General features: G+C 36.5%; 1 protein-coding gene across 2 annotated transcripts in view; it reads left to right on the top strand.

Moving 5' to 3' along the window:
* UBQLN1 (ubiquilin 1) overlaps nucleotides 1–22,926 on the top strand; it is a 43,065-nt gene extending 20,139 nt beyond the window's left edge. The window contains exons 3-11 of one of the 2 annotated variants that reach the window (XM_036260849.1): nucleotides 660–775; nucleotides 6,392–6,654; nucleotides 7,106–7,264; nucleotides 7,615–7,846; nucleotides 13,728–13,870; nucleotides 17,165–17,248; nucleotides 18,399–18,514; nucleotides 18,762–18,930; nucleotides 20,942–22,926. In XM_036260849.1, the coding sequence (XP_036116742.1) occupies nucleotides 660–775; nucleotides 6,392–6,654; nucleotides 7,106–7,264; nucleotides 7,615–7,846; nucleotides 13,728–13,870; nucleotides 17,165–17,248; nucleotides 18,399–18,514; nucleotides 18,762–18,930; nucleotides 20,942–21,094 (1,435 nt within the window). In that variant the 3' untranslated portion in view covers nucleotides 21,095–22,926. The remainder of the gene's footprint in view (nucleotides 1–659; nucleotides 776–6,391; nucleotides 6,655–7,105; nucleotides 7,265–7,614; nucleotides 7,847–13,727; nucleotides 13,871–17,164; nucleotides 17,249–18,398; nucleotides 18,515–18,761; nucleotides 18,931–20,941) is intronic. The other variant, XM_036260851.1, reaches the window with a different exon arrangement.
* The last annotated feature ends 70 nt before the right edge of the window (nucleotides 22,927–22,996 follow it).

Here is a 22,996-nt window from a genome sequence, read left to right on the forward strand (position 1 = left end):
TCAGCAATTGTAAGACAGATCCTGATTACAAAGATGTTAAAATGTAAATATGTGTATCTTAGAATCAGTGAAAGAAGCAGTGAGTGAGATTCAGAACTCTTAACTGGTATCAGATGGAAGGGATTTCTAATAAATTTTTTTTTTAAACGTAAGTAGTCAGTTATTGCTTGTGTTGATTTTTCAGCCTTCTTTTGATAAAGTCTTTTTATTTTTTACTTTTAAGAATTCCAAGAGTCTGAGAAATACTGCACCTCCTCCAACCCTCAAGAACTTAGAAGGGGGTAGATAGAATGTTGCTTATAGAGTTGAGCTTTTAATGGGTGCAGGGGGGTGGGGGTGATTGTTTCTTTTCTGGGAGGTGATCCATTTCCTTCTTTCACATAATCAGTATGGTTGAAAGGAATGAATATGTGTATTATACTTGAGGAGGGGGGGCAATTTTAAAGTACAGTATGGTTTTGTAAAGTTTTACATGTTTCTTTATATATGTGATCCTAATACTTAGTTACCTCATGGTATTTACTTCATGAACATTTACACTTCATTCTTTTTTTCAGAGTTGGTCTGAAAACTTACACTTTATTCTGGGTATCAGAATTTCAGAGGTTCTTTTAGAAATAGTTCCACTGTTCACAGCATGATTTAATTGTCTTTCCTAGGCCTCAGGATCATTCAGCCCAGCAAACAAATAGCAGTGGAAGCAATGTTACCACATCTTCAGCTCCTAATAGTAACTCCACATCTGGTTCTGCCACTAGCAACCCTTTTGGTTTAGGTAAGTGTCTTTAGTCATTTTTATAGGGATTAGAAAAAAAAACCCTCCCTTCTCAGGGTAGTTTTTTTTTTTTTTAAAGAATAGTTTATTGATTTTTAGAGAGGGGGAAGAGAGGAACATCAGTGTGGGAACACACCATCAATCTGCTGCCGCCTGCATTCCCTCTTCAGGGATGGAGCCCACAACCCGGGCATGTTCCCTGACCGGGAATCAAACCAGCAAACCTATTGGGTGCATGGAACAGTGCCCAACCAAGTGAGCCACACTGGCCAGGGCCCAGGGTAGTTTTTATAAAGCGACAGAATTAAACATTAAGTCACTTTAACAACAACAGCAAAAACTTGTGTAGCTTCTCTAATTGTAGGTGTTAAGCAAGTAGTTGGGAATACAGAGGTACTTGGTTAGCTTACATTTACATTGAGTTAAATGGACAGTAAGTGACAACATTTTTTAAAAGTTAAAAAAATTTTTTTTTATTGATTGATTTTAGAGGAAGAGAGAGAGAGAAACATCAATTTGTTGTTTCACTTAATTATGCATTCATTGGTTGATTCTTGTATGTGCCCTGACTGGGGATCGAATCCACACCTTTGGCATACTGGGACAATGCTCTAAGCACCTGAGCAATCTGGCTAGGGCATTGCCATAGCCCATAAAAATTAACCAGAGTTTAATAACCTTTGCTGGGAATTTGAAAAGCAACGTCCTTCAGAAAAAGGGAGGACAGAAACGGCCCCAAAGCCAGAGTGTCCAGCATGCACTGTATATAAACTGATAGGGAGAAACTGAAGCTCCCTTTACCCCATAAAACTGTAACTGTTAAGAAAATATGTGTTGCACCTGGTTAACTGCTGATACAGTCTCTGTCACAAGCTTGCTAGCTAGTATTTGTTTAACCCTGGGGATTGAACCCACACCTTGGCATACTGGGACAATGCTCTAAGCATCTGAGTTACCTGGCTAGGGCATGAGGACACATTTCCTTTTAATAATGAAAGAAGTAGTATATATATACCTCATCTGATCACCATATAATTGAATCTAAGGAAGATTAACTAATTATTGCTCGTAACCTGAGTCCCTGAATATAATTTTCTCACTAGTATAACAAAGAGATTAGAATGCTTTAGTGATTATCTAACTGAACACACAAAAAGGATGGGGTCTGGGCAGTGTTTAAGGATCTCCTGCATATCAGTTTTATATACTGAGGTTCTATGGAAGGTTTTTTGGGGAAAAAAGTATTCTGGAGGAAACAAAAATTGAACTAGATAAATATATGGCTTAATGCTTCTTTAATTTCTTAAGATGTATGACAATTGGAGTACCACAAAATGACATTTTAAAAAGTATGTACAGGGGAGAGGAGTTTGGGGACTGGGTGAAAAGGATAAGGGGATTGAGAAGTACAGAATGGTAGTTACAAAATAGTTAAGGGGATGTGAAGTACAGCATAGGAAATACAGTCAATAATATTGTCATTACTATGTATGGTGCCTGGTGGGTACTGGAAATATCAGGGGGAACACTTTGTAAAGTATATGACTGACTGATTACTCTGCTGTATACCTAAAACTAATACAAAGTAATATTTAATGTAAACTATAATTGAAAAAAAAATTTAAATGTACAATTTTCATATATCAAAGATCATGCCTTTTATCCCTTCCAGATAAATTTTTTTAGTGATTTAGTTCTATGCCAAGTATATTGGAAACATTTAAGGCATGGCATGAATTCACATTTGCTTTGTAAAAAATGTTTGCTGGTTTTTCTGAAATGATCTTAGGCTGCATGTATCTCTTTTGGTTTAGACAGTTGAGTTTTACATGGCGAAATTATTAACACAATCTAGAGAGATTAGGATGAAATTATTTAGTGTTCAGATCCATGAAAGCTATTGTTGAGATATAAACTCTCCCCACTTTTCTCATTTTTGTAGGCAAAGAAATTAAAACCTAAAGAGGCTTTTAGGGATTAGTCTCTAATCCCTTCATTTCTAATTTTTTTCCCACCCCCTTCTATCAATTTCTCCATTTACACTCTATATTCATCTTTTCTTTTGGCTGTCTATTCCTCATATTAAGGTTTTATCCCATAGAATCTTATTGCCACCCATACTTTTGCTTCTCTTCTAAGCTAGTTTTGAAAAAGGCATTTTCTGTTGTCTGTCTATATTTCCCTTTCATTAAGTTTGTTGTGCCCTATTTTTTACCCCCATCATTTGACTGAAAATTCCCTTGGTAAGGTCACCATTACCTCCTAGCTTGCCAAATTTAGTAGACACTTTAGATTTTAAATCTACTGATACAGTTTTCTCTTGGTTAGTTTTCTGACCATTTTTTAAAAACAGTTTTTTAAAATTAACAGTTTATATTCAATATTATTTTGTATTAGCTTCAGTTGTACTGCATAGTGGTTAACCAGTCATACTTTATAAAGTGTTCCCCCGATCTATTTTTTTTGTTGCCTCATTTGTGAGTCTTGACTCTTACTGTTCCTTATGGTATTGTTCCCCAGAGTTCTGCCTTGTCTTCTCTTCTTTTGCTCTATTTATTTTTCTTGAATAACATTATTCTAATTGTATATCCTGGTGACTCTCAAATCTGTACCTCATTCCATATCATTTCTGAACTCCATGCCGTGTATTCACCTCTCTTCACTATTACCTGATGTTCTCTAAGTACTTTAGCTCTTGTTTGTGTCTTCTCACAAAGCAAAGGAAAACAATACACATGCAAACACTCATATCTTGCCCCTCAGACCACTGCCTGTCTCCCACATAACCTCTTCTCTCTCCCACTGCATGCAATTATTACTACCTCCTTGATGCAGGTCCTCAACTTTTTAAATCTGTAATATTTGCTCTGGGTCATTTCCATGTTGTTATTAGAAAAAGAACATTTTAAGTGACTATTCTGCTTTATCCCTTGTATATCTCCATCCTCATTTCTTACCACATTTCAACAGTTAAATTAGTCAGTATAAGCTACCTCATGGTAATAGACAATCCCAAACTCAGTGGCTTATTACCAGAAAGCTTAATTTCATGCTCTAAAGCTTTTCCTCATGCTTTTCACTGGTCAGTGAGGCCCTGTCTACAGTCTCAGGGACTCAAGCTAATGTAATTCTGCCATCTTGTAGTTACACTACTTGGAACATGGCAGACGACATAGCTAAAGAAATCTCAAGCTGAACCTACCTTCTGTGCTTTGGCCAGAAATGGCATCCATCATTTCTTGCAGTCCTTTGGCCATACGTGGTCATTTGGTCTGTCCAGCTGCAAAAGAAGTACAAGGCTACACGTTGAATGTTTAGTGAGCACTGCTAACTGCCATTTCAGTCATACTGAACTTTTTGCTGTTTCACGAATACATCAATACTTAAATTTCTTTCTATACTTTTTTGTATATGTTTGTTGTGCCTAGTATTAAATCTTCTAATGCTCTCTACTTCTTCTTTTTGTCAAATTATTCATTCTCCAAACTCATTAGGTGTCATCTTGCAGGAAAGAGCCATCCTACTTAGGCAGATTTACCATAATATCCCATGACTCTATATTGAAGTACTTACTCTGCATTTGTTTTTCTTGTCTGTCTAGATTGAGTTGTGAGAGTAGTTCTTATGTCTTTCTTGTCACCTTATTCCCAACATGTAGCACAGTCCGGCTATACATAGGAAGTGCTCAGTGAGTGAGGAATGAATGCATTTGGTTGATTATGTAATTTTACAAGTGTTATGATAAGCACTTATCTTGAATCTGTTGTTTCTTCATTATTTCATTCTGACTTTTTCTCTCCTTGATTGGCAGCAGCTCTGCTCTATCCAAAGTTTATAGGTGAATTGCTAAACTTAAAGTCTTCTGCAAAGAGATTTTTAGTAGTGTAATCCTGTGCATATTTTTTCATTTCTTTCTTCCTTTAGCTGGCATATTCTGGGGTGTTTTTTGACACTAGCCAATTTTCCAACTCCACATGGGTGTCCAGTAGTTCAATTCTGATACTACTTACCTAGAGTTAATGTCAGATCCTGCAAGTTAAAGGGCTTAGTTCCCAAGACTGCTCCAACTTCAGGTAACAGTCCAAGCCCCAGACTACCTCTACTTCTTACTGGCAGGCTATAAATTGAAGATTCCCAAACCCTCCTCAGGTTTGATAATTTGCTAGAATGGCTCACAGAACTCAGGATCACTTTCCTATGTTTACTAGTTTATTATAAAGGATTGCAACGCAGACAAATGGAAAAGAAGTGTAGGGCAAGTTATGGGGGTTGGAGGAAAATGCAGAGCTTCCATGCCCTCTTTTGGCATGTTACCCTAATAGCATCTAGATGTCTTCATCAACCTGGAGGCTCTCTAATCTCATTGCTCAAGAGTTTTTACAGATCATAAACTCTAGTCCCTTCTTCTCCCCTTGAGGTTGGTGGCGATAGGAATTTTTCAGCTTCATTATTATCTTAAGGAACCAATGTCGTATATATGGCTTGTTGTTGACCAAAATGGCAGTTATGTGGCATGAGACTGTATATTATCTTTAGTGTTAAAAGTATTACAGCCCGTCCCTGGCCGGTTTGGCTCAGCGGTTAGAGCGTCAGCCTGTGGTCCAGAGAAACCCGGGTTTGGTTCCCTCTAAGGGCACGTACCTCGGTGGCAGTTTGTCCCTGGCCCTGGTTGGTCGTGCGGGTGGCAACCACTCCATGTGTCCCTTTCACGTCGATGTTTCTCTCTCTCTTCCTCCCACTCTATCTGAACAAAAAATGGAAAAATGTCCTTGGATGAGGATTAAAAAAAAAAGTATTAACAGCCCGGCTGGTGTGGCTCAGTGGTTGAGCATCGACCCATGCACCAAGAGGTCGTTGGTTCGATTACTGGTCAGGGCACATGCCCAGGTTGTGGGCCAAATCCCCAGTGGGAGGCATGCAGGAGGCAGCCAGTCGATGTTCTCTCTCATCAATGTATCTATCTCTCTCTCCCTCTTCCTTCCTCTCTCTCTAAAGTCAACAAAGGGAAAAGAAAAAGTATTACAGATGTCCCTCCTTTTTCTGCCATTGATACCCTCCTCTCTGCCCCCCCATGACTGTATATTTTTGTATTTGAAATAGATATTTGATGGTTTTATTACTTAAACCTAAATATCAGAGTAAATACATTTTTGACTAATTTCAGTTATAGATATTAAAGATATATTTATGAAAGTAATGGGAATTCTATTTTTGTTTTTAAATGGTTTTCTGTAATGAACTATTGATTCAGTTAATTTTTTAAAAAATTTTTATTTTTATTTTTTATCCTCACTTGAGGATATTTTTCTATTTATTATCAGATTGAGTGGGAGGGAGAGAGAGAGAGAAAGAAACATTGACGTGAGAGGGACACATCGATTGGTTGCCTCCCGCACGATCCTGACCAGGGCCAGGGACGAACTGCAACTGCGCCCTTGACCGTAATCGAACCTGCGACTCATTGGTCCGCTGGCCGATGCTCTTAACTGCTAAGCCAAACCGGCCAGGGCTGATTCAGTTAATTTTTTACATCTTCATTTTTTTTTTTTATCAGTCTTGTTAATGGTAAAAGTTCTGACTTTTATTTATGTGTCTTTTCTCTTTGATCCCCCTTAGGTGGCCTTGGAGGACTTGCAGGTCTGAGTAGCCTGGGATTGAATTCTACCAATTTCTCTGAACTACAAAGCCAGATGCAGCGGCAGCTTATGTCCAATCCTGAAATGATGGTCCAGATCATGGAGAATCCCTTTGTCCAGAGCATGCTTTCAAATCCTGACTTGATGAGGCAGTTAATTATGGCCAATCCACAAATGCAACAGTTGATACAGAGAAATCCAGAGATTAGTCATATGCTAAATAATCCAGATATTATGAGACAAGTATGTTGAATGTTCTTTTAGTCCATTTACTTTATTATTCAGTTTTTTATGCCTAAAAAGCTTGTCCTATATGCATGTCTAAGCTAAAAAAAGGAAATCCTAATGTTTTTTCAGTAAAGCTCAACAAAGCACTAATTTAGACTATTTGAACTTTGAATTTTCTGCTATATTTTAAAGCTCTTTGTAAACAGTTATTCTGCAGATTTAAGAAACAATGAATCTAGTTCAGGAGATGGGCATTCACTTATAATAAACTGCTTCTTTCTTTGATTATTTGAATATTAACTTGGTTTTTGATGTGAAATTATTTAAATTGACTTTCTGATTTAAATATTGAAGACTGATAATTCATAGAATTAGAAAACTATAAAATTAGCTGTGGCAGTTAATAGCTAAAGGAATTCATGGATGTTTTAATGCTCTTTTTTATCTTTAATGGAAATTTCCATAGACATTGGAACTTGCCAGGAATCCAGCAATGATGCAGGAAATGATGAGAAACCAGGACCGAGCCTTGAGTAACCTGGAAAGCATTCCAGGGGGATACAATGCTTTACGGCGCATGTATACAGATATTCAGGAACCAATGCTGAGTGCTGCACAAGAACAGGTGAGGACACTGGCTCCGAGGCTCAGGCTAAGGGGTAGCTCCTGTTTTAACACATAACGTGTGTGATTGAGAATTGCCTTTATGTGGGGAAAGCGATTTTCATTAAAAAGTTTTATATCTGGCCCTAGCCAAGTAGTTCATTTGGTTAGAGCAGTGGCCTGATATGCTAAGGTTCTGGGTTTGATCCCTGGTCAGGTCACATGCACAAGAATCAACCAATGAATGTATAAATGAGTAGAACAATAAAGCAATGTTTATCTCTCTCTCCATAATTCAAGAAATTAAAAAAGTTCATGTATGTTATTTAAAACAAAGCTTATTTTTTATGATTTTTTTGTTTTTTATTACAGTTTGGTGGTAATCCATTTGCTTCCTTAGTGAGCAATACATCCTCAGGTGAAGGTAACCAACCTTCCCGTACAGAGAATAGAGATCCATTACCCAATCCATGGGCTCCACAGGCTTCCCAGAGTTCATCAGCTTCCACTGGCACCACCAACACTGGGGGGGGCACTGGCGGTAATACTGCCAGCAGCACTGCTGGGCAGAGTTCTGCACCAAGTTTGGGGCCTGGAGTAGGAGGTATGTTTATAACAACTCACACTTTGTTGTCCTCACTATTTGAATAACAAAAACGTTTCTTAATGCTGTTACTCTTTGTGCTCTTGTGTGTGTATGACAAATAGCTTCTATGAACTAACTTTTCATGTTGTAAGGTTTTTTTTTTTTTAAGAAAGCTTTAAATATGTAATGATTAGGTGTGTACATTGGAGTAGAGAGGACCAAAGCTTTCTAGAGGCAGTTTTTATGTTTTAACATTCTCATAAGATGGTTTGGGAGAAGTAAGTGGTTGGTTGTCTCATTTTAATATTAAGGAAAATTGAAGTGCATAAGTACTTATTAGTAGAGCACATGTTTCCTGGCTTTAGTCTGGTTTTGTATTCTAGATCAGTAGATTCTCAAACTCTAGTCCTGAGACCAGTGCTTAAACTAGCTGCATCAGAGCACCTGCCAGGTTTGTTAAAAATGAGATTCCCAGATCCTAACCTCAGATCTCATGGATCGGAATCTTCCACAGTGGGTTTAAGATCTGTGTTTATATAAAGCTGCTGGAGAGTCTCATGTGTGAACAGATTAGGATTTACTTTTGATTACTTTTTTGTAGACTAGATTCAGTAAATGGATGTTTTTTTCTCAGCTATTCAGATACTTATGGTAGGATTAGGTCTAACATTGGTAGCCAGAATAATGATTTTAGTCCTAATACTTGGCATATAAATGAGAAGAAATGAAAGCATGGGGCCACTTTCTAAGGTAAGAGGGACTGGATATATTTTAAAAGATCCCTGTGTCCTGGCCGAGGAAGTGCGAAGATGAGATAGATCCTGGATGAAGAATTTTAAAAAATTTATTACTGAGGGGAGAAATCAGAATAGGGAGAGTAATTGGTGATCACAGTGGTACATATCCTTTTGCAGAATACAGCGGATAACATGAGATTTTTGTATATAATACAGATTTTATAAAAATTGAAGTAATAACCAGTTTTTAAAATTGAGGTATAATTGACAACATGTTTCAAGTGTACAATGTAATGAATTCCATATCTGTATATTACAAAATGATCATTACAATACATTTAGTTAATATCTGAAGTTAATGCCATTTTTAAATCAAAAAAATTACGCCATTCTGTATTTTACTTATTGCTTATTTGACTCTTACTAGCAGTCTTTTGAGAGAGATGCTTTATTCACATCTTAAAGGTCTTAGAGCCGACAAGAACAATGATTTAATAAGATTTTCTTATAGGTGAATTGCTTTTTCTGCTAAAGCATGGTTTTCTACAGTAATGACTTTTGTCAAACCAACAAAAAATCAGTTTCACAACTTTTTGCTCAGATTTTTAAAAATTTAATGACATGATACTCTAAAGCAGGGGGTACAAATTTTCCTGTAAAGGACTTCTTTGTAGGTCAAGAGACATAATTAAGAATACTACATTCTTAGAGAAAACAGAGTTTTGCAAGATTTTTTAATGATGGAATTAAAAATATAATTGGGTATAATACTTTTTCATACATATTTACAAATGATAGGAATGGAATTCTTTTTTAGGGCTGATATTTCGCTTGGCATTCACACAGTTCCTTGTTGTCAAAATCATTTGTAAATGTTCATCTATTAATACTGATATATATCTATTAACACTGATACATAATGAGATTTTACTTATTTCATTACTTCATTTCATTAAGTCCTTTGGTATTGCACAAGATTGGTTTTAGGACCCTCTGTGGATACCAAAATTTATAGATGTTCAAGTCCCTTATATAAAATGGCATATTATTTGCATGTCACCTGTATTTCCATACAGGGTATGCCTGTGCATCATTTCATTTGTGTTGATTCAGCATAATGCTTGGCATGTGACAAATTTAAGTTCTTTTTTTAGGAACTTTCTGGGGAATTTTTTTTTTTCTGAATATTTTCAAATTGTGGTTAGTTGCATCTGCAGATGCAAAACCTTTAGGTACAGAGGCCTAACTATATGTATTCATTCCAAAAGCATGTGATTTTAATAGCATATTCATCAGTTGGAAAGCATTTATAGTATTTTCTTTGCTTTTAGCATGTCTTTGCAGATTAATCACTTTCAATTGAAGGTTAGGTGGTACTGCCTCAATTATAGGTAAATTAATTTTGAAATGGTTGAAGTTTTCTTTGCACTTCTGCTGAGGTCCAAAAAATTGTGCTGGAACAGTAGTGTGAGCTCAAAAATATATCTGCAAATTTGTGGAAATGGAGACCTTGTTTTAACTTTTGATAGTATGCTGATGTATAAAGAAGCTTGACATTCTTGTCATTCAGACAATTTTAGTTTTTGAAATAACTTTACCACAGTGTGAGTTTCCATGTAAATTCTATTTTGCCTTGTAATTTTGGGTTGAATTAATTGAGAAACTTTACCAAGTCTCTAGCAAAAGGTGATTTCCAAAGTCATTTAGTCTTTCATACTGGTGGCTGGTGGTTCAGAAAAATTTCAGTCTTAGTCTCGAGCTAAAAAAAATTGCAGTAAAACTTGACTAAGCCACCAAATTGCTGTATGGTTGAGTAGGTCAGGATATTTCTGACAAAAAAAGTCATGAAATTGATTATGGCTTAGTTCATAAAAGTGCATGATGTCTACCATTGATTCGCCCACTGGTTGAATAACATGATAATTCAAAATATTTTCCAGAGTACCTGCCAGTGAATAAGACAATAGATAACTTTTGACTTTAAATACATTATATTTTTATAAGCTTTGTATATTTATCCAACTAATCCTTTTACTCCTCCACATGTGCTTGTATCATCATCAGATGTAGCACTTTTTAGCAGATTATACTTCATGTTGTGCTGAACTAGTATTTTTTCAACTTTGAAATAGTTTACCTTTCGTTATTTCACACATACTGTTTGTGGAGGCTTGATTTCTCAGTCCCGTCCAACTTGGCATTAAGTCATCAAATAAATAGAGACTGAGCAGTATCAGTAATATCTGTTAGCTTATCAAGAACCAAGGAACACCACTCAAAGTAATTTGCATTGTTCTTGTTTTGTTTTTAAATCCACACTCAAGGACATGTTTTTATTGATTTTTTTTTTTTTAGAGAGAGTGAGGGGGAGAGAGAAACATTGATTGGTTGCCTCGTGCATGCACCTCAACTGGGGATTGAACCTGCACCTTAGGTATGTGCCCTGACCGGGAATCAAACCTGCAGCCTTTTGGTGTACTGGATGACAATCAACTTAGCCACCTGGCCAGGGATCACAGCCCTTTATTTTAAATAGAGTGGGAGAGAGAGAGGTGGGGAGGGAGAGAGAAACATCGATGTGAGACATTGGTTGGCTGCCTCCTGCATGACCCCGGCCAGGGCCAGGGATTGAACCACAACCGAAGTACATGCTCTTGACTGGAATCGAACCCACAACTTTCTGGTCCACGGGCCAGTGCTCTAACTGCTAAGCCAAACTATCCAGGGCTTTCCTCATTTTTAAATTGGATTTTATGTATGTATGTGTTGAGTTGTATGAGTTCTTTATGAATTTTGGATATTAACCCCTTATCGCATGTGTCATTGGCAAATAAGTACTCTCTTCAGTTCAGTAGATTGTCCTTTCATTTTGTTGATGGTTTTCTTTGCTGTGCAAAATTTTTTAGTTTGATATAGTCCCATTTGTTTATTTTTTTTTCTTTTGTTTCCCTTGGCCAAGGAGATATATCAGAAAGAAAAAAAATTACTTAGAGAAATGTCAGAGATTTTACTGCCTCTGTTTTCTTTTAGGAGTTTTATGGTTTTAAGTCTTGGATCCATTTTAGTTTATTCTTGTGTGCGGTGTAACAAGGTAGTCTAGTTTCTTTACATCAGTGGTACTCAACCTGTGGGTCAACGACCCCTTTGGGGGTCAGACTACCCTTTCACAGGGGTTGCCTAGACCATCGGAAAACATGTTTCCGATGGTCTTAGGAATCGAGACTGCTCCTCTGTCTCCAGGCAGGTCTACCCACATGCAGATACGCCCACATACAACATGAGGAACTGTATTAAAGGGTGGTGGCGTTAGGAAGGTTGAGAACCATTGCTTTACATGTATCTAATTTTTTTTAACACCATTTATTGAATAGACTGTCTTTACCCCATTTTATATTCTTGCCTCCTTTGTGAAATATTAATTGACCATATAGGTATGGGTTTATTTCTGGGCTCTCTATTCTGTTCCATTGTTCTATATGTCTGTTTTTATGCCAGTACCATATTGTTTTGATTACTACAGCTTTGTGGTATAGTTTGATATCAGGTGGTGTGATACCTCCACATTTGTTCTTTCTCAAGATTGCTGTGCTATTCAGGGTCTTTTGTCATTTCATATAAAGTTTTGGATGATTTGTTCTTGTTCTGTGAAATATTCCTTTGGTATTTTGATAGGAATTGTGTTGAAAAATATTTATTTTCTTTAACTATTTAAAAAATATGAAAATCATTTTTAGCTCATGGGCTATACAGAAACCAGTTGAGGGCATATTTGCCCTGCAGGCTATGTTTGTCAACCTGTCTTAGAATATTTTTGGACTCTAGGATGTGGAAGAAAGCTAACTTGAAATAATGGGAAAAACAAAAATTATTTTAAAACTCAGCAGAATTATGGGAGCACTTGAGATCTTGCTTCCCCACGTATGTCAGCAATTTGACTTAAATACCCTCTTATTTAAAAACAAAAACAGCAGAATTATAATAAGCTAGAAAGATATGTGGGAAGAGTCCAATGTTTTAAGCCTGTTAAAACAACATTGGATGGAATAAGAACATAAGTAAAATGCAAAAGCTAATGAGTTGAGTACACACGAGTTTGAGATATGTTTGAGTATATCTAGTCAGCAAGTAAAAATCTGGATATGGTGAACAAATTTAGTTTTCAAAGAAAGTTGAATTTACATGTAGCTGTAGTGCTCAGCAAAAACAAAGAAAACTAGAGATTAATAGTAACAGTTTGCACATTATCTAATTTGTCACAACCGCCCTATGAAGTATATACTAATTACCTGATTTTATAGGTGGGGAAACTGAAGTATTAAGCCAAATAATTTGCTCAGGATTATAGTTAGATTAGATTTGAACCCAGGTAATCTGGCTCTAGACACTACTCTTAGTCACTGTGCCCTCTGATCTCTGAAATGTTAAATGTGTTTGCCATTTTGATCTTTGAGTGCCAGTATGCAGTGAAAATGGGTGGAGGCCTTCATCTATTGTTCCGTTAGTGAGAAGGCTTCCTTCTTTCTAAGTTTGAGCATATTGAGTGACCAGTATGATTCTAATTAAGTGATCCTGGAGGAACAGTTGGCTCAGACTTCTTCACTTTATGGGATTTTTCAATTGTAATTTTGACCATATCCAGTTTTTGCTTAAAATGAATATAGTACTTAACCTTTCCATTAGATGTGATTTTATTGTGAGTGCAACCAGAATGTTTAAAATCCATAAGCCCATCCAGCCGGTATGGCTCAGTGGTTGAGCATCTGCACATGCCCTGGTTGTGGGCCAAATCCCCAGTCAGGGCATGCTGAAGGCAGCCAGTTGATGTTCTCTCTCATCAATGTTTCTATCTCTCTCTCCCTTCCTCTCTCAAGATCAATAAGGAAAAAAAATAAAAATAAAAAAATCCATAAGCCCTCTGTTATTGATGTATGTTGGGCATATAGTTTTGGAGATGTTAGTTTTAAAATTTTTTATTAGTTCAATTGATAAGTAATATGTGTTCCCATCAGTAATTGCTGAAATTATGCACAGTGTGTGTGTGTGTGTGTGTGTGTGTGTGTGTGTGTGTATATATATATATATATATTTTTTTTTTTTTTTAAACATTCACTTTTGTTTATATATCTTTTCATTAATACAGTTTTTTTTAAACAAACTTTCAGCTAGTATGTTCAACACACCAGGAATGCAGAGCTTGTTGCAACAAATAACTGAAAACCCACAACTTATGCAAAACATGTTGTCTGCCCCCTACATGAGAAGCATGATGCAGTCACTAAGCCAGAACCCTGACCTTGCTGCACAGGTGAGTTGGTACTTGTATTGAAAAGGACTGTGCAGTGTGAACTGAAATACCCTAATTAAATAATTGTGATTTTGGCATATTTGTGTACTACTTTAACACTAGAAAAGTAGGTAAACTGCAGCTCCTTGTTTTGGACAGTTTCTTTACAGCTTCATCTCTGCCATTCACTGGCTAGAAGTGCTGGTATTTACATATGATGATTTAGGAGATGAATACAGAAGTTTTGGGTCGCTTCCTCTTTCGAAGATATATTCTTTTGTTAAATGTAAGTCTTGAAAGTGATTAAGAACAGTGTTAAAACACTTGAAACACTTTTATTTTTTCGATCACACAGATTCTGAGTAGTCATGTTCAAATGGCTGTTATAAAATAGCCTGAAAAAGGCACAGGGAGATCGGATGTTCTTTCTTTCCATTATGGATTCCCCCCACTACCACCAAGTTTATTTATTTGTTCATTTTCTAACTTTTTACTAAAGATAATGTAACGAAAAAAATGAGTGGATCTCCATCCTACCTGAATATTTAGGATCACTTTGAGAACTTGCCATCTTGAGAGATTTTGGTATAACCACATTGGATTTTTTTTTTTTCTTCTTTAACCGCCAAGTTTTCTAGGTAATTTTGATGTAGGTTAAGAACCATTGGTCTTGGAAAACCTTGGAGAGTATGAAACAAGTCTTGATCACTTGTAGTTTATATTTCCTATCTTTAAAAAATGGCTTCTGTAGAGTGTTAGGAATTGGAAATAGTTTCCTGTATAAATTTCCATTTCTAAAACGTAAGAAGCTTTTAAAGATAATCACTTTCTTCAGTATGTCAAATGAAATGGTTTTTATTTCCTAAAGTCTGCAACTTAATTGATTAAAGTATATAGTAGATATTTTTGAGGTAAAATCCTTAGCAATAACTTCTGCCTTCTTAAAATTTTTGGAATTAGAAATATAGAACAAGTTTTTGGGTGAATTTTTATATACTCTTAACTTTGTATATGGCAGGTACATTTTATAAAATATTGTTATTCATATGCAGATTATCAGACTGAATATGTTAGTATTAAATGCCATGCTTTACTGTGATAATTGCTCTTAAAAAAAATAAATGTGGCTCTGGCTGGTTTTGCTCAGTGGTTAGAGCTTCATCCTGTGGACCGGAGAGTCCTGGGTTCGGTTTCTGCTAAGGGCACGTACCTTGGTTGCAGTTTGTCTCCGGCCCTGGTTGGGGTCGTGTGGGTGGCAACCACTTGATGTATCTCTCTCACATCGATGTTTTGCGCTCTCACTTCCTCCTTCTGTCCCTCCCACTCTATCTAAAGATAAATGCCAAAAAAAAAAAAAAAGTGTTCTTGGATGAGGATTTAAAAAAAAATGAATTATGTATGTTTGTGTATTTTTAAATGTATATTTGACTAATAATTAACATTGAATGTGCATTTTACTTTAAAATTTTGACTTTAACAAGCACATTTCTAGCCATTTTACTAACAGTTCTACATTTTTAAAGTAACTTGAACACTTTCCTCTGTTGTATGTTTACTTTAAAGCAAAATGTTGACCAAGAAGGCTAGATATGAATTATCTTCTATTGACAATTAAGAAACATTTACAGTGTACTCTGGTTATTAGCAAATTAAAGTTTGTAGTTCTCTATTCTGTTTTTTGGTTGTTGTTGTTAATTCTCACATGAGGATATTTTTCCATTGATTTTTTAGATAGAGTGGAAGGGAGGGAGGGAAGGAGAGAAACATCGATGTGAGAGAGACTTTGATCACTTTGATCAATTGGTTGCCTCCCTCACTACCTGGACTGGTACCTGGGCTGGAGCCAAACCTGCAACCCAGGTATGTGCCCTTGACCAGGAATCAAACCCGTGACTCCTCTGTCTGCAGGCTCATGTTGTAACTGCTGAACCAAACTGGCCAGAGCTGTAGTTCTCTATTCTGATTTTGAGTATAAAACTCTATTATATAAACAGGTAAGTTAGGTGATACAATATACTAATCAAATGAGATACGGTTTTTCTGAGAAGGAATGAATAAATTTAAGGCATGCTTTTTCAAATGACATGAGTTCTGGAAGATAAGTGTGGCAACTTCATTAATATGTTCATAATAGAAAAGTATTTGACTGGAGCCAGTAAAGAAGCAGATTTGTCTATCTCAAACAGGTATTACTTTATTTACTGTGAACTTGTTGGTCACTTTGAAATAAATACTATGTATCCATAAAACATTGACTTCTTCCTGCTTTAGATACTTTTAAAAAAATTAATCTATTTTGCAACAATAGGTTAACTAAAGAAGGGAGAGAGGACTTCTCTCTACATCCAACATTTACATCTAATTACTTTGGTTAACTACCTCAGGGCAAGGATCATTTCCCCCCAACTTTGGACCACTAAAGAGCCTATCAGTAAATCATTGTTAGTTGATTCTTCTTCACTCTGGAGGAAAACCAATACAAAATTTGTCTTTTTCAGAGCTATGAGAATTTGCTAGTTTCTGGTTATGTTGATTGTGTATTGTAATTTTATTTTCAGGTATCTAGCATCATGTTAATACTGACACTGACTTTTTGATTCTAATCCTACTTGGAGGTTATGGGGCATGACGCTTTTCTCATGTCTGGTGGTAGTGAGGTGAAATCCAGAGGCTAATCTTGGTGTTCTCAAATGGATTTACTCTTTCAGGTCTTAAAGTATTTTAATACTTCCCCCAGAGATCTGTTGGTGCTAGTCATGGGCTGATTTTCACCTAACAGCTCCATTTCTCTGGCAAGGTGGTTGCTGTTCTATGTTGTTATTTTTCTGGACCTAATTTTAGCTGTTTTGTAGTAGGCAGGTAGATACAGTAGTTCCAGATCTGGATTTTCTCTGTGCTTGCCACTTGTGTGTCGAGGTGACTAAGCAAGCCAAGTGTAGTTTCATGTATTGTTTATTCTGTCAGTGTAGGAAAAAATTCATCCCCATGAATGCCAGTTACTCCCATTTTTCTTTCAAGGTCAGATATTCACCTTTGTTCAAAGAAAAGCCTAAGAAAATGATTGCTCTTATTTTTTAGGATATTGCATGTCATTCTCATAATCACTATTTTCATTGAGAGAGAAGATGCCTTTTGTTTTTTTTTCCTGGAGATCACTATTGTGGACAGTATCTTCCCTTCCTTTTTTACTCATGTTCTACCTTCCTCCCTTTTAAGTGCCAGGTTAGGCACTTGGGGGAAGATAGACTATTAAACAAGGTACATTACTTGTTTCAGATATTTCCAGTTAAAATTGTTTGAACACTTGCCCCATAGATGATGCTGAATAATCCCCTATTTGCTGGAAATCCTCAGCTTCAAGAACAAATGAGACAACAGCTCCCAACTTTCCTCCAACAAGTGAGTAAGAAAAGTTGCTAGCTAACTTCGGTAATGATTTGCTTGAAAAAGTTTGATAAACATTTTCCTTTGCTCTTTGGCTGATAGCAAAACGTAGAATAGAGTCTGATAATGCTGTCATTTTGTAGAGAATCCAGCTTGATCTTACCTGAGCCCCATTTTACTGCTGATATTTTGCTTTTGCTTGTATTTCTTAAACAAGTTCTGAGGAAAGGATTGTTTTGTTTTTGCTTTTGAGGATTTAGGATTTTGAATGCTTTGTTAATACATAAGCCATTTTCTTTCACTTTACTAACTTTGAAGTGCTTCATCTGTCATGTTATGCATTATGGTTGAACTATTCTAGAGTAATAGGAAAGAGCTGCCCTATCCTATTTTATAGGTTTCGTTTCTTTGTAATGTTTAATTTCTCCAAATTAATAGAATACCTGTTTTTCAAGGGGTAGATCTCATTTTCTCAAAATTAGCAAGATTAAAATAGTCATAAGATTAAAAAGTACTTGAGATTGCATGGTATTTTATTATTTAAAAAGAAAAAAGAAGTCAGTCTTGGTGTTATGAAAGTAGTCGTGGTAGTTCTAAGACTTTTAAATATTATGTATGATTCTCAGGCCTGTAAACCATTATCCAAGATTTGTTAGTGCTCTTGATCTATTGTAATGATGCAAGCCTATCTATATTGGTCAGTCAGGTGGTGTATACTTGGAAGTAGTGAGGCTGAACTAAGGACATATGTATTAACTTCAAATTTGGAATTTGTTTTAGAGTGTAGTTTACTGGTAAAATCGCTACATCAGCAACGGATAACACTTGGTCAGGAGGAATGTGTGGCTTTCACCATATTACCATGTTATATTAACTTCGCCTTTGGAGTTGTCTCTTACAAATAATATTTGCATCTTCTGTTGGAGAAAGGGAGCAGATTTGGCTTTCGTGATGGATTTGGGAGGGGATCTAGTAACAGTGTGCATACTAGGTTTGCCATCACAGAGGAGGTGCTGGTGTTTATTTTGGGAAAGAAATTATGGACTGTCAGTGTCTAGCAATGAGGTTTTTAATTTTCTCCAGAAACAACAGCAAAGAAAACATTTAAATTTTACCTTCACTGATTGTAATTCCTCAATAACCACTGGTTTTCTTTCTTCCTTAGATGCAGAACCCTGATACATTATCGGCAATGTCAAACCCTAGAGCAATGCAGGCCTTGTTGCAGATTCAGCAGGGTTTGCAGACATTAGCAACGGAAGCCCCTGGCCTCATCCCAGGGTAGGTTTATTTGGAGGAGATTGTGAAAGTGCACAACAGTTACTTTCTCTCTTGGAGAATTTTAGACTTAAAATCATTTTGCCTTTGTTTTTAAGACAGAGCTTTCAAAGTTTTTTTTTAAAATGTTCTCATTTAAAGAGTATAACTTGAGTAATAGTATGTTAAAATGTGACTGATTTATTACCAGCTGGCCTGGCCTTTTGTTTTGCAGCAGTGTAGGTTTATTACCAATTTGTGCTTTCCCTAGGTTTACTCCTGGCCTGGGGGCATTAGGGAGCACTGGAGGCTCTACAGGAACCAATGGCTCTAACTCTGCCCCTAGTGAAAACCCAAGTCCCACGGCAGGAACCACTGAACCTGGACACCAGCAGTTTATCCAACAAATGCTACAGGCTCTTGCTGCAGTAAATCCTCAGGTAGTGATTCTTTTCTGCTCACACTTTGCATTCCTTAATGTTAGAAATCCCTTCCCCCCTTCAAAGAAAAAGTGAGTGGCAGTCCTGGAATCAAAAGTACAATCTTAAGAATATTGATTTTAGCCCTGGCCGGTTTTGCTCAGCGGTTAGAGCGTCGGCCTGCGGTCCAGAGAGACCCAGGTACCGTTCCCGCTAAGGGCACGTACCTCTGTTGCAGTTTGTCCCCGGCCCTGGTTGGTCGTGCGGGTGGCAGCCACTTGATGTGTCCCTTTCATGTCGATGTTTCTCTCTCTCTCTCTCTCTCTTCCTCTCTCTCCCTCCCACTCTATCTGAACAAAAAAAGAAAAATGTCCTCGGGTGAGGATTAAAAAAAAAAAGAGTATTGATTTTAGCCCAGCTGGTGTTGCTCAGTGATTGAGCATTGACCCATGCACCAAGAGGTCACCGGTTTGATTCCCAGTCAGGGCACACGCCCAGGTTGTGGGCCAAACCCCCAGTGGGGGGCATGCAGGAGGTAGATGATCATTGTTCTCTCTCATCAGTGTTTCTCTCTCTCTCTCTCTCTCTCCCCCCCCTCTCCCTTCCTCTCTCTCAGAATCAATAAAGAAAAAAATTTATTAAAAACGAATATTGCTTTTAAAGCAGGCATTACAAAAATTGTTAACTTTGGAACTATATTAGACACTATAAAGGAAACATTTCAGTTGTAGAGAAATGCTTAAACTTTGCCTTATTTTTTAGAATGTGCCATTAAAAATGCATTCTGTTTTAGAGTCCTTATTTGACAATTATTTGAAATATGTTAATTTTATAAAAGTCTGGGAGGAATGAGCAGCTCAGTTATCCCAAATACTTCCTGAACAACTATATTCTATCTAGTCTTTGTATTTTGACTTAAAAAAATAAAAATGCTAATGACTACCTCACTCTGCCCACTATTACTACTTCCTGTGGTAACCTGTGTTACATATATGCACCTCACAAATATGTCTAAAAAATGTGGGTTCATAATGTTCTTGCATCTGGAAACATTTATTGGCTTTACCAAGAATCTGCCATTATACAAAGATAATTGCATTTCAAACCTGTTATAGTAGGTTGCCTCCAAACTTTTGCATGGCAAAAATATAGCATGTGCTCTGGCTGGTTTGGCTCAGCTGTTAGAGTGTTGACCATTGGACCAAAGAGTCTTGGGCTCAATTCCCCATTAAGGGCACATGCCTGGGTTGCAGGTTTGATTCCCTGTCGTGCAGCAGGCAACCAATCGATGTCTCTCTCTCACATGGATGTTTCTCTCTGTGTCTCTCCCCATTCCCTCTCTCTCTTTCACTATATCTTAAAATCAGTGGAAAAAAATATATATAGCATGCTTTCTGATTTTTAAGCCTTACTAAATACAATAAACAGGGCTGGGTTTTATCTTACATATGTATTTGTATCCCTGATACCTAGCATAGCTTCAGAGGCTCAGTAAACATTCATGGACTTAATAAAGATTTTAGGTATTGGACAGAATTATTATATAAGTTGAATGATCTATAGGTCTCCCCATTATCAGGTTGGCCAGGGTTGATTGATCATTTATGTATCTTTGTCTTAGCGCATTTCTGAAGAAAGATATGACGCAGCTGAATTGTTAGAAATATAGTCTATGGCCTGAAACTAGAACTCTTTTCCAAAGACTTTGGCCAATGCAGATATTGAATCTATATTCCAAGCCTTATTAGAACTTTAGAATTTTATACACGAGGACACTGGCTTTTGTAATTACAGTTTTCCTGCTTGTTCATGAGCTTCTTAAATATATGTAAAATAATGGTTGAAGTTTATTAAGTTATTTTTTTAAGTGTGTGATCTCTGACATGATTGTTCAGGTGTAAATTAGACTATTTAAAATAGCAAAATAAAGTGCTATTGGACTGTTAAGTAATTGAAAATGTTTCAAGAGAAGAGGCCAGTGCTTTTGTAGCTCAGCGTTTTGGTTTATTTTTTTCTCTTTTTCTCTTAACAGCTACAGAACCCAGAAGTCAGATTTCAGCAACAACTGGAACAACTCAGTGCAATGGGATTTTTGAACCGTGAAGCAAACTTGCAAGCGCTGATAGCAACAGGAGGTGATATCAATGCGGCTATTGAAAGGTTACTGGGTTCCCAGCCATCATAGCAGCATTTCTGTATCTTGAAAAAATGTAATTTATTTTTGATAACGGCTCTTAAATCTTTAAAATACCTGCTTTATTTCATTTTGACTTTTGGAATTCTGTGCTGTTATAAACAAACCCAATTTGATGCATTTTTAAGGTGGAGTACAGTAAGAAAATGTGGGTTTCTCCGTGTTTTTTTTCTTTTTTCTTTTTCTTCTTGTGGAAAAATGGGAATCAATGCCTTTTCATTTAAGGCTACTGCATGCATCAAATACTTCTGCATTTATTGTAATTTTAAAAGAAACACATCACCTTTTATAGTTGGGTGACCCAATTTTTGTCCTGCATCTGTCCAATTTATTTGCTTTTTAAACATTAGCCTATGGTAGTAATTTATGTAGAATAAAAGCATTCAAAGAAGCAAATCATTTGAGCTCTAATTTGTGGTACAATATTGCTTATTGTGACTTTGGCATGTATTTTGCAAACAAAATGCTGTAAGATTTATACTGACAGTTTTACTTTGTATACAATATATTATGCACATTTGAGATTGCATTTCTAGAAACATACTGCAGTAGATTATCTGAGAAAAACACTTGTAACTAAAAAAGTAAAGATAAGGAAATACTTTAAAGTTAAGCATTTCCTAATTGTGTAGAATCTTACAGCATCTTTGATAAACATCTTTCAGCAAAAGTGCCAGTTAGTCAAGTTTGTTGAATATATAGTAGAAAAGTTGATTCTGGTTATCTCTTTAAGGACCTTTAACTGTACAGACAACATAATGTAACATTGTCTCAAACATTTTCACTGATTGTAAATTACCTTAATTTTTTGTGCAGACTGAAGGAGCACTGTAGTGTAACCCAAAAGTGCATTTGCCTAGGACTTTTCAGCTTCTCCCATAGATATAGTTTAACAGGCATTCCAGTTTGTAATTGAAATGTTGCTTTCACTGAAAGTGTCTTGATATTTCAGTTATTTTTAATCGCCATATGATAGAACTATCTTTTGGGTTTATCTGATTTCTCATGCACAGGCAGTATATGAATTTAAAATGATTTGTGAGCTACTTGTTTCTGAAGTGTTTCGGTAGTTTTACTAAGAAATAGTTAAATATTGTGCTTTTCAGAGCCTCAGAGAAAGGGGAACTTGGGGGAGGGGGCGGGGATCTATCCTGGATTGGGCCAGCCTAAATAATACTGGTAACCAAGGTTCTATTAGGATTTCTGTGCATATAATGTAGTAAACAAGTATCATTCAGGGGTGAAAACAAGAGCCGTTTTAACAATGTTGAGTACATTTGGCTGTTCTACAGCCTTTTTCTTTCCTCCTCAGAGAAGTTCTGTTAGCCTAACTCTCAAATTGTTGGTGTGATACATTCCTTAAGGACCAATTAAAACATAACTTTGAGTCAGTAATATATTTGGCTGACTCTGGTTCAGTATTCTCTTAGGTCATTGTAGTTTCTCATGTTACAGAAAATTAAAATGTTTAAAGTTAACCTAAAATGAGTTCAGACCAATAAAATCAAGGGAAATACAAGTTGAATTCCATTACTTCTGTAAGTTGCTTGCTATTGAAACCGGTCAAGAGGTCAGGTTGCCCACCAGCCATGCACTGTTCTGACACTTTCCCCGGGAGAAAAACATGTACGAAGGTCAAGGTGGAGGCATGGCTAGAGGAAGTTGTTCAGTATGATATTCGTGTGTCTTTGCTCTCTCTGCCTTATGCCTCAGTCTGGTTTAAAAACTTGTACTGGCGAATGGTGATATACAGTGTGGGTCATAACCAATTTGACAGTTTATTAATCACAAAATAACAATAAATCTCTAGCTTTTACACTTGGTTTGTCTTGCCTCTTTTGTAGAAAGAAAAATAAGTCTTTATTTTCTTTAGCCATGTCTTTTAAAGAGTTG

This window comes from Molossus molossus, unplaced genomic scaffold (assembly GCF_014108415.1).
Source record: "Molossus molossus isolate mMolMol1 unplaced genomic scaffold, mMolMol1.p scaffold_m16_p_14, whole genome shotgun sequence".
Lineage (NCBI taxonomy): Eukaryota > Metazoa > Chordata > Mammalia > Chiroptera > Molossidae > Molossus > Molossus molossus.